Source organism: Priapulus caudatus, unplaced genomic scaffold, assembly GCF_000485595.1.
Source record: "Priapulus caudatus unplaced genomic scaffold, Priapulus_caudatus-5.0.1 Scaffold123, whole genome shotgun sequence".
NCBI lineage: Eukaryota > Metazoa > Priapulida > Priapulimorpha > Priapulimorphida > Priapulidae > Priapulus > Priapulus caudatus.
Genome location: NW_014577184.1, coordinates 70,940 through 83,007, shown reverse-complemented (window position 1 = coordinate 83,007; position 12,068 = coordinate 70,940). Strand labels below are relative to the sequence as shown.

The 12,068-nt window shown below is 45.0% G+C and overlaps 1 protein-coding gene across 1 annotated transcript; it reads right to left on the bottom strand.

Moving 5' to 3' along the window:
- Positions 1 to 781: 781 nt before the first annotated feature.
- LOC106805682 (succinate dehydrogenase [ubiquinone] flavoprotein subunit, mitochondrial-like) lies at positions 782 to 10,617 on the bottom strand. The gene is made up of 8 exons (XM_014807370.1): positions 10,613 to 10,617; positions 10,035 to 10,230; positions 9,441 to 9,641; positions 8,239 to 8,331; positions 6,792 to 6,890; positions 4,474 to 4,617; positions 3,153 to 3,266; positions 782 to 1,987 (listed from the first exon to the last, which is right to left on the bottom strand). The coding sequence occupies exons 2-8, from the start codon at positions 10,131 to 10,133 to the stop codon at positions 1,901 to 1,903; spliced, it is 837 nt and encodes a 278-aa protein (XP_014662856.1). The 5' UTR covers positions 10,134 to 10,230; positions 10,613 to 10,617; the 3' UTR covers positions 782 to 1,900.
- Between the last annotated feature and the right edge of the window lie 1,451 nt (positions 10,618 to 12,068).

Sequence of the window (12,068 nt, the reverse complement as noted above, 5' to 3'; positions counted from 1 at the left end):
ATTAATTGATTGCTTTTCTGAAATGCATTTGCGTTATATATATATATATATATATATATATAGCAGTCGGTCCGTTTCTACTAATTTGCGTGTAGCGTCGTGACACATCTTGGTTGCCTGTTATGCACGTCTATTAATTCCCGTGGGGATTGTTTTTTTTGAAGTTGTGTGAAATATGTACAGTATGACCGAAAGATGTGCCAGTGCTCTGATGGGTTGGACGACGAGGGAGTGTTGTGCGTGTTATTTTGTATTGTTAGCTAAGGTAAGACAATTACAGGTTATAATTATGTGACACGTGCGGTTTGTTCGGAGTTGTCCACATAGCTCGGGCCAGCAGCTATATTTGTACAGACGTAGCTGTAGATTTATATCTCGAGAGAGTATATTCCTGCAGAGTTATTCAGTGAGGTGCAGTAATAAATTTGAAAAGGTCATTCCACATATAAAATGCGTCACTTAATTTGTTTCATTACCTCGAGATGGCATTCTGTAGTGTGTGAGCACTTTTGCACAAAACCCACTGCTATACTGTGTACAACATGGGTCATCACTATATATAAATTACAGAATATGAGAGCCACTAGTTATTATACCATTAACATATCTATTTAATTTATAGTAGTACATGTATGTGTCAAGAGTCCATAATAGAAAATAGACTATCATGGACTCTACTCATCTTTCTATTATGGACTCTTGTATACTTATGGTTGTAATGATATATAGTGTTTAGCTCGTGTGGATTCACAAGTAAGAACTAAAACGAACAAGGCGCGAGTGTGGTAACATCAAAGTCTGTTTACTACAGCCGGTCATTCATTTGTATGGAGTTCGAGGTACTAGATCTATCCAACACTATCACACAGTGTGCACCACCACTACATCAACCACTGAACAACAAACACTTAATCACGACTGCAAATTCCGTCAGACGCAAATTAAACGAGACGATCGACAGACATTGCCATGTAAAATTCTCATTCTGAAACGAGATCGCGGGGAGGGGAAAACGTAAGTGAAAAAAACACATCGTTCACAATACCTGCCACAGATATACAAGTGCCTGTACAAATTCCAACTTCTACTTACTGGCTGACGTTAGTGCTTCATATAGCTAGCTATAAACGGGCGGTAATGGTAATTAATTGGTAAGTTGACTAGTCTCTGATTTCCATTACCATAGTTTCCTCATCATTATGCACGTCTGTGATTTGCAATCAGGAGTGGTCACCACTATGCCAAAACTACTGTATACAACTGTTAGCTTGCCACGTGACATCATCGAAGAATAAATAACAAAGAACCACGTAGTACTTACTGGTCAACAAGGTGAGCAATTAGTAAACAGAAACCCCATCAAAACATGCATGCAGCTAATTCTCTCTAGAAACCTAGTGGGAAAGATCTATATTCACTACGGTCACAGGTGGGAGAACACAGATGTGGATGTCCACATGAAGATGGATTCCTTCTACAATAATTAGACGGTCAAGCAGTTATGAACGTGGGCGGCGGAGCCGGCTCCGTGCAGGCAGTCATGCATCTCGCTGTGACGCCCTAGAGCATGAGACCGCCTCGTCAGACGCTTGACTCTCACGTGCACGAACGATACACCTCTAGAACGGAAACCCGGAGAGCCGCTACGATGGAAACCCACGTTTTCAGTACCGCTTACCCGTTCCCGGGCCACCCAAGTTAAGCATAGCTGATAGTGAATGTGATGCAAGTACATTCTTGCGTAGAAGCAACTGCGGTGCGATAGACCTCGGGACTAAGTTAACAGGCAGCCACACTCGCTACCACTATGTGTGCACACTATTGCCTTCGGTTACTGCGCCGGTGCTGCAGGTGTTGTGCATCTGTCTGAGACATTGTGTGGCTTGAATTGTCAGCGGGACTAGTACGATCTGACAGCTGGAGGTACTGTTGGGCAGTCATTCGCATCCATTGTCGCATCTATCACCGGTCTGTAGTGCAGATTGATCTGCAAGCAAACAAGGAAAACAAATCTTTAGTTAGAACACATGTTGTCATGCAGTTATCATCTATTGTCGCATCTATCACCGGTCTGTAGTGCAGATTGATCTGCAAGCAAACAAGGAAAACAAATCTTTAGTTAGAACACATGTTGTCATGCAGTTATCATCTATTGTCGCATCTATCACCGGTCTGTAGTGCAGATTTATCTGCAAGCAAACAAGGAAAACAAGTCTAGTCAGAATGCAAGTTACGATGAGGATGAATATTACGAGTAACGCGTTTCTGACAATGACCGCTTGGCTCTTGACTACAGGAAAACAATGAGCCACTAGTGGTACCCACGTAAAACGACTGCATAAAAGGAAATAAGTAAATGACTGCATAGGAAGTCCAGTCCTAGTAATAGTGGGACACACATAAAATCGCTAAGATGTAAAACACCCTGGCAATGATCACCCTCAGCTCGCAGCAGAGAGGTTGGCTCAATGAATAACCAGTGAATCAAGACTTCAACTTCCTAACCACACAGCTAGTTAGTTGAGAGAGTGTGACCAAGTACTGAAATAAACAATCTGGAACCAGATTTGCATTCAGATCCAGATCCAGAGCACAGCTCACAACTACATTTGTATATCGCTGAAAACCAAACTACATTTCGCTACATCATTACACCATCATCACTTCACCATAGATATCCGACGGCAGGTGGTAGCACGATCGATATCTAGCTACAGGAAATGCGAGGTTTTTAGCAGTCCTATAGTCACCCGAAGGCATTTTTAACTTTTAAAGTAAAGGCATCACCGAGAAATGCACAACACCATGGTTTTTCTAGCCAAGCAGTGACAAGCTATTTACATCACTGTAATCAATGATAGCAACTAATTCCATCTCCATGGTCGTGAGATTTTAGGACACAATTAACAAGGAACAATTTGTGTGCCTTATATCGTCCGATTTCCATCAAAGACTTTCTAGGACAAAAATAAAATGTACTACTTGGCAGCACCTTCCAACACCATAGTCTAATTTCCAACACTTTCTGAACCTGGCAAATTACATTTCAAAACTCCAGGACTCAACAGGCTTACCGGGACCTAACCCGTATGAACAATTGAAAAACAGTCATTCTAGGCACGAGAATCGCCCGCAGAATGCCGGCTACGTACCTTGCCAGTGTTGTGGTCACACCCGACCATGGTGTGCTTTCGCCAGTGCTTCTCGAAGGGGACGTTCTCCTGACCTGCCAACGGCTTCTTGTAGTCCAACTCGTCAATGCGTTCCTGCAAGAGCAAGCACAATGCATGGAGTTGGCCAGGGTCGGATTAAGCTAGTGCGGGGCCTGTAGCATATGTTATGAAGGGGCACTAAATTTAAAAAAAATTCAAATATTAAAACACATAAATTTAACTTAATCTAAATCAAATACATTTGTAATAGACTTACTGACAGATGAACTCTGCCAGCACTCATTATCTTATCAAGTTCACGTGTATAGGCCTACTAAAATAATGATTTTTTTATTATAACAAAATTTATATTAGATATTACGGATGTCATGATATTACAAGATCCCTAAAACTGTGGGGCCCGTAGCAAATGCTAATTTTGCTACTATTGGTAATCCGGTAATGGATTTAGCAACAGTCCACTTCGTCTCGGGTGGGACAAACGGCTGCAACCATCCTATGTCATCCAGGTCTGTCCCTGGCCTGTACCCCCAATGCACGAAAGCCTCTCTTTAAGCCCAGCCTATCCCAAGCCCAGTCAGGCATCATGCAGAAACCAATGTGTCATAACTGTCTTCTCACACAATACAAAACCACTAATTATAACCATTGTTTTAAGTTGTTGCATACACAGTTGTTATAATAATGGTTATAATTGAACTATATATAACAACTGTATCATAATCACTACTACTGGCAAAATTATAAACAGTAATTCATTCATTCATTGAGATCCAATCGTTTAATGTTTTTAAACTATTTGCACTTCCCCGTTATTATACTAGATGTTTACATATATCTGGTGCAGAGATCCCATAACATGCGTGTACCCTGACTACTCTTACCCTGACTGTAGGGTAAAGGAACTATCTGTCTGAGCGAGATAGCTACGCCCCCACACCGAGATATTGCTGCTAGGTCAGTCGAACTACACTAGATTACAAGCGTTTTGCACGTAGCATGCTAGAATGTCGACATTGCAGCACTCAATTGCTAAGCAGCATTTTAAGAGTGTCCTACCACGATGCTGAGTGGCTAGGGCTGCTTGCCAATCATTCCAGGCGAATAGATTAATTGTCCCATGCCAAACTGTTTGCGAGATGAAACCGCTAATAACCAAATCGTGCTCGACCCTTTCTTCGAATCACTCAATATAGGTGATGCAATGGATGGCGATGCAGGTAAGAATAGGTATAGAATAGGCGAGGCAGGTAAGAATAGGTGCGCTATGGAGCCACCCGCGATGCCACGAGCACCATACCCTGAAGTCCTCACGAGCGTGCGCGCCGCGGCTCTCCTTGCGCGCCTCGGCGCTGTACACCGTCTCCAGTGAGTTGAGGAGCAGGTTCTGCAGCTCCAGGGCCTCCACGAGGTCCGAGTTCCACACCATGCCCCTGTCAACCAACTGTCAAGCAGAAAGAAACAGCAATGTGATTCACCTATTTATATATGTATATATATATGTGTGTCCATCTATCTGTCTGCCCTCTCTCTCTCTCCCTCTCTCTCTCTCTCTCGCCTCTATATATATTAATAATTTTGATATAATATATATATATTATCAATATAGACATATGTATGACAGACGGTGTCTCCAAAAGCTCGCTCTATGGGCAATATAGTGAAAAATGACTATCGTGTACGGTGTATGCCATATTTTCATTTTAATGTTACGAAGCCATTGCCGTCTGTGTGCTTTTCTCTAATTTATACACACAGACACACGCACACACCCAAACAACACACACGCACGCACGCATCCACGCACGCATCCACGCACCCACATGCACCCACGCACGCACGCACGCACGCACGCACGCACGCACGCACGCACGCACGCACGCACGCACGCACGCACGCACGCACACACAGACGCACGCACGCACACACAGACACATGCACGCACACGCATACATATATGATAACTATAATATATCTATGTATAGTACAACCATAAACAGGAGGTTCAACAACGTGACTCTAGCACAGAAGCGGAGACTGCCAGATCCTTTGCAATGACGGTCACTCACCACATAAAAATATTCGTTCATTGATGATTGATAACACGACGTCAGGCTATTTTCGCCAAAGCCCTAATAACTGATCCACTAGAACCACCACCCTTCACCCCACACCCCGTAGTGCTGGCCCATGCCGCTCCTTCCGCCACGTTATCAGCACAGCTCACACACCCAGTGTTCGACACTAACGCTAGCCCGATAGCCCGGCCCTGCCCGGGGCTAGTGAAAGTTGTGTTTGGGCTACCAAATGTGCCATCAATGCTAGCCCGACAGGCTAGTCGATTTTTAGGGCGTTTGTACTGTATAGTACGTATCACTGTGATTTCGTCTCTTAGTCTACCATTCGTCAGTTCTAGTGACTTAGGTCAACTTCACATGAAGTCCTTTCGGCTGCTTAAGGAGTTGATGTAGATATTAAAACGGAAATGAAAATGAAAATGTGTCCGAATTTCTTTTTTTAAACCATAATTTTCACTCCAGATAGACTCAGAATGCAGGGTTTGGCTTCCTAATTTAAAAAAAATTCTGGTGGAGACCCCCATACCCCCCTTGCGGGGAGTGGGCTGCAACCCCCTCCCGCACCTACCCCCACGCGACTCGACCAGCCGCCTACGGCAGCTGGGCTACTAGATAGTAAAGGGGCCTAGTAGATCCACAATCTACTACCCCTAAAGTTAGTATCTAAGCAGCGTTCGAAATTAGTGCCGACCCGGAGGCCCGAGGCCACCAAGTTTTTGCTTCGGCCACCAACTCTACGAAACTGCCGGTCCTCCTGACCAGCACTTTTTCCGCTCATATTACGCTGAAATACTACGGTTATTGCAACGACAGTTTAGACAGACTTGTAAACGGGAGCGCATTCTAATACGCTTCGTTCTTGAACGTAGACGAGGTGTCCAAAACATCTAGAGCCGAGGGCATGAACTCCCTCAACGCATGATTCGCCACACGCACAAAACCTCGTGACAGTCAAAGAAATCTATTGCGGCATGTAGCATAGCCCAGTGTATTTATGACCGCATAACAATAAGTTCATATGTCGCAGGGGTTATCGTGGGGAGTGAGGGCACAACCAGTGACACCTGACACACACGTAATCAAAGCTGTTAACTGAATTCGTCACTTTTCTTTACGCAGAAAGTGGACTATTTTTATTTAGTTAGATATCTAGAAGCAATGTAAACTGTATATACTTCTATTTCATCAAGATTCTAGGCACTTGTAACTTTGCGGATGTGCGGCAGCATTGATCTATGCATGGGGGTACCGAGGACTGGGGAGGCAAAAAACGAAAGTAAAACCTTTCCCAGAAGCTCCCCCAACATTCCTAGAGTTGAAATATATTATTTGACCAACTCTACATGTTACATGTATGCTGTTGATGCCAATGGTTATTTTTGTATACTATTTTGTTACTCACTGCTAGTAAATAAGCAGACCACAAACTTTTGTGCAGAACCACTAACTTCAGAAAGTTGGTAGTCCTGCTGTCCACTAGATTTTCAGCCAAAATTCGAACCCTGTATCTAACCCCGCACACCCGACCCCGGCCCCTCACCTTGAGATCTTCCAGTCCCTTGAAGCATTCGGTGACGCCGCGGCATCCCTCCTGCAGCACCTCGCCCGTCCGGAACACGGCAGCGTTCGTCTGCATTTGCTGCAACAGACCGACACGACAAATGAACATGCAGCCCAACGCGCAGACGTCATCCCTGCGCAGATGTCATCTCTGCGCATCTGATGACCGCATATGATTGTCAGTGATAACGTTAGCACGTGCGTATACCACGCTACATACCTACTATACAGTAAAAACCTGCGTATAAGAACCTAGTGATTAAGAACCTGTTAGGCTAAGATTTCCCATTTAGACCGCCTTGACATAAGAACCTGTTGTAGCCTCAAATTTGAAACAGGTTCTTATTTGATAAAATTCAGTTAACACTTTAAAATTCATAAATTAACTAAAACAAGTTCTTGGTGGTCTATATACCTCTATTAAGGGCATAAAAAGAAATAGGAACATAGAATAGGGTTTGTATTTGTCTAGATTGCAGTCATTTAGACATAATTATATGAATATTTTGTATAAACAATGGACCGCACCAATATTCTACCAGCCACAAGCACCTTTTTTTCTTAACAAAATAAGAACCTATTTAAGAACCTAAATAGCCTAATTTCCCAGTAAACACCAATTATATATGAACCTTTTTAGGCTAACCTGGAAAAATACAGGTTCTTATACGCAGGTTTTTACTGTATTGAACGGACACTAGGAGAATAGCTAGTTTATTTTGTCGGGGAAGGGGAGGGGGGCAAAGCTACGTGTGTGGTGTGTTCTGGGAAGGTAACAGCCATTGACCATGTAATGAATCTACATTTCTCTGGGAGGCAACTGCCCTCCATGGCTAGCTACGGCCCTGGACACCTGCGTCTACGCAACACCCAGGAGTGTGGTCAGTGTTGACACGAGCATGTGTAGACAGTGGTTCCTACTTAACCAGATATCAGATAAATGGGCGCATCACTTAAGTGACATCTTTAAACATTATATAAAAACCCAGAAGGCTCCTTTGAAACTGTGAATATATGTGAACACATAAATGAATGAAATCCATGTTATAATTGGTACACTGAGGAGTGAAAAGTTGCATCTACTTGGACAATCCACCTGGTCACAAAAGTGCCTTAAATATTTAATTTTTAAGTTTCTCAGCTGAGTTGATGAGCTTTCTGGGCTTCCATATGCAGGTGGCAAAATTAGCTCTGGACTACCAATGTCGTGCCCTTGAAAAATATATATAGTCCTGTGAAAAACTCCTTATTGGGCATCAAACAAAACACGATCAGTCTACTATAGTTCTATAGTATCTGACTGAGACAACTGATACAGTTGATATAATCTGCCGATAAGACTTTTCAACTGAGCTGTAATAGAGTACTGCGTTAGAGTATTGTATAGAGTTGAGTATAAAGCGCTGAGTTTTTTGCACAGTACAAACCTTCTGCATCTGCAGACGCAGTTCTGCGACCAGAGTGCCGCCATCAGCGTATCGTAGCTTGTCGATGTTTGCTACCGACTCCTCTCCGGCATTCTGTCGTGCATAAAACACAAACATCATCAGTCTACATACAGTACAACAAACATCCATCTCAGTTAAGTGAGCATGGACTCGAATCAAATAAAGGCCAACTAATTTACATCGAACCAAAGTGTTTTTCAACATTTGCAAACACCAGTCATCTATAGGGGAAATCGAAGATAAATTGTACGTGGATCCATCGCATCGTTTCCAGCCTGTGCTATGGGATGTGAGAAATTCTGGGTACAGACACATGGGGGAGCCCATTACAATGTACCGGTAAACCAGTCTCAAGAAGTGCTGCAACTGCAAGAATTGTGTGTAAACAAAGTTGATTTTTGCTCATAGACGTTAATCGAACAATGGCAGCAAAAACACAAACATGACACGGTGAACACATTTATACGAATACTGTACAGACGCCTACACGGCGGCATCAGTTCCGAGTGACGGAGTCTCATGTACGTGAGTGAATCTAGATCATGGCTCTCCAAATTACACATGCGAGAAATCACAATGCACAGTGCAAGCATGTCCGCTGCACCAGTAGGATGAACAGGGTTTAATAAATTATTCATAATAATTAATTTATTTTATATTGCCCAAATAAATCCTATACCTATCCGTTTATCTGTCTGTCTGTATCCATCTCTCCATCTATCTATCTCTCCATCTATGTACATCCAGCATGGCTGCACATACGAAGACATATACACTAGAACAATTATATACTAGACTATATACAAGAATACCTACTTTTACAGATAACGAGCCAAAAATGCCTAGTTATATCCAGACTTAGTTTTCGAGCACTTTAGACTTTTTTCTTTATTTCTTTCCCCCATGGTTATCGACGAAATTACCGGCTAACGAAAACATCTTCCCGCAGAAACCCCTCCCCCACTCCGTCCCCTCCCCTTCCCCAGGAAGTACAAAAGAGAAGCAAAGCGGAGACTCATGGGCCTTCATCTCGGGCAGGGCGTCGCCGGGCTCGTGGATATCGACTAAATTATCGGCCCGTGATCCAAAACATCTTCCCGGGAGAAACCCCCCCCCCTTCCCACACCCTCCCCTTCCCCGGCTCCGGTAAGTACGAAGAATGAACCAAAGCGGAGACTCACAGCCTTCATCTCGGGCAGGGCGTCGCCGGGCTTGTCCTTCTCCATGATGGCGATCGCGCACGCACGGCCGAACACGACGAGGTCAAGCAGCGAGTTGGCGCCGAGGCGGTTTGCGCCGTGCACGGACGCGCAAGCGGCCTCGCCTGCCGCGTACAGGCCGCGCACGGGCACGTCGCCACGGTTCTTGTCGTACTGGATCACCTGTCGAGGATGGAAGCGACGTGAGACGCGCGCACGAAATCACAGAGGCGAGCACGCAGACACGCACTCGCGTACATGCACAATCAGGCACGCAAGCACACACTCAGACACACAAGCACGCGCATACACGCTCACGCACGCGCACACACATAGATTCATATGTGTGCGTGATGTAATCTAGGGGCACCAACCTTCAAATAAATTCTAGGGGTGATCATCGATGTTTGGAAAAATTTATCCGAACATAATTATACGGATTTAATTTATCTTCCAAATAAACAATCTAGGCAGGGGCAACACCGATCTGTGAAATTAAATCTAGCAAGCTGGCTACGATCCGAGATGCGTGGCGGCATCAGCGGGGACGAGTGAACCTGCCCTGCGGCAGCGTACCTGTCCGGTGTAGACGGTGGGCACGCCGCCCATGTTGTAGTGCACCGTTGGAAGCACGGGGATCGGATCGCGTGTCACGTCGACGCCAGCGAAAATCATCGCCGTCTCGGAGATTCCTGGCAAACGCTGGTGCAGCTGCTGCGCAGGAAGGTGCGACAGCTGCAGATAGATGTGGTCCTTCGTTGGTCCGACGCCCCTGAATAGAATAGAATCCGATGATAATTGAGTGAAGTGAAATGAATGAGACTTATTTCAACCTGCAACCGAGCACGCAGTTAATGTTAAGACTAATGTTAGGACTGATCACGTTTCTGACAATGGGTCCTTGAATGCCACAAGCCTCACTGATGCTTCACGAGCTTGTCACCTACTGCGACCTCATGACAAGCTTAAGCAACGTCATTCAGCATGACAAAGCTGACTAGACTAGTTGTTAAACGTGTCACTAAGAGGTTAATTACATGAATTTATCATGAAATTAATGAAATCTGATCATAATTGACTGAAGTAAATGAATAAGACTCATTTCAAGATAAACTTAAACACTCCCGCCCTTGCGTTAACAACAAACCTCATACCTGCCCTCACGTTAATGACTAATCTCATACCTGCCCTCACGTTAATGACAAACCTCATACCTGCCCTCACGTTAATGACAAACCTCATACCTGACCTTGCGTTAATGACTAATCTCATACCTGCCCTCGCATTAACGACAAACCTCATACCTGCCCTCGCATTAATGACAAACCTCATACCTGCCCTCACGTTAATGACAAACCTCATACCTGCCCTCGCATTAACGACAAACCTCACACCTGCCCTCACGTTAATGACAAACCTCATACCTGCCCTCGCGTTAATGACAAATCTCATACCTGCCCTCGCGTTAATGACTATAATCTCATACCTGCCCTCGCGTTAACAACAAACCTCATACCTGCCCTCTCGTTAACGACAAACCTCACACCTGCCCTCTCGTTAACGACAAACCTCATACCTGCCTTAGTGCGCATGCGAGAGCGACGAGGGCGCTAGAGGGTGGGCCGTCGGCGAAGAGGGTGAGCGGGGCGCTCAGGGGTGCGTGCAGGGTGAGGCCCGGGCGGGCGGGGAGGCGGCCTAGGGATTGGGCGAGGGTCAGGCGGTCGTGCGCCCGACAGAGTGATGGGGGCGCTGGACGCCGTGCGGCGGCGGAGATGGGGTGAGGGGGCAGCCAGGGGTTGCGTGCAAGGTGAGGCCGTTTGCGCGCGGAGAGAGGGGGCGCCCGAGGGTGCGGCCCGGGGATGAGGGTGATGGGGCTGGCGGGGTGATGCAAGGGTGAGGGAGCTGATGCGAGGGCGGGGCGGCGGTGTTGGGCCGCGGGAGGGGGTGAGGCGCGGCGGCCAGGGATGTGTGCGAGGGTGAGGGGTCTCTTTAGTGCGCGACCGGGTTTGGGTGGCCGGGGAGACTCCGTGTATTTTTTTCACTGCGTATGATTGTCTTGTATTATCTATGAGATATTAATTCTTTAGTGTTTCGAAATAAGGAAAACAAATTTGCACTTGTCGATGGACAAGCTACAAGTATTTTTTGCTTGTCTTCAAAATTTTGCTTGTCTTGATTAATAACATAGAAGTATAATAAAGGTTGTAATACATTTAAATCAGAATTAAATCGTTAAACCCACTATCTTACTTGTAACTTTAATACAGTTCATTAAAACAGTTTTAAATTAGGCCACCAACTATTGAAAGACACAAATGAAGCACCAGCTTATTTATTTTAAGTATTACTTGTCTTAACAAAGTTTGGGCGATGGTAGAAAATGATGAAATAATTGCCATCTAAAAGTTGCTGCTGGACAGGTTACTGCGCAGGTTACTTGTCCTCCCTGCGAAATGAGACAAGTGCAGAGACAAACGGATAGCCCTATTTTCGAACACTGTTACTTACCGCATGTGTTATTATAATGATTTTCTAGAGTCATTGAAATTCTACACCTGCTCTGTCGTGTCATTTTGTCTGTTTGCCTAGTCTGTCTGTCTGTCTGCTGTA

Bases quoted from the DNA above. Each gene is read 5' to 3' on its own strand.
- LOC106805682 (XM_014807370.1), bottom strand. From the start codon at position 10,133: ATGATTTTCGCTGGCGTCGACGTGACACGCGATCCGATCCCCGTGCTT. The intron at 3,267-4,473 runs GTATGGTGCTCG...TTGCTCTTGCAG, and splicing joins ACGCTCGTGAGGACTTCAGG to GAACGCATTGACGAGTTGGA. The intron at 1,988-3,152 runs GTACGTAGCCGG...GTTTGCTTGCAG, and splicing joins GTGACCACAACACTGGCAAG to ATCAATCTGCACTACAGACC.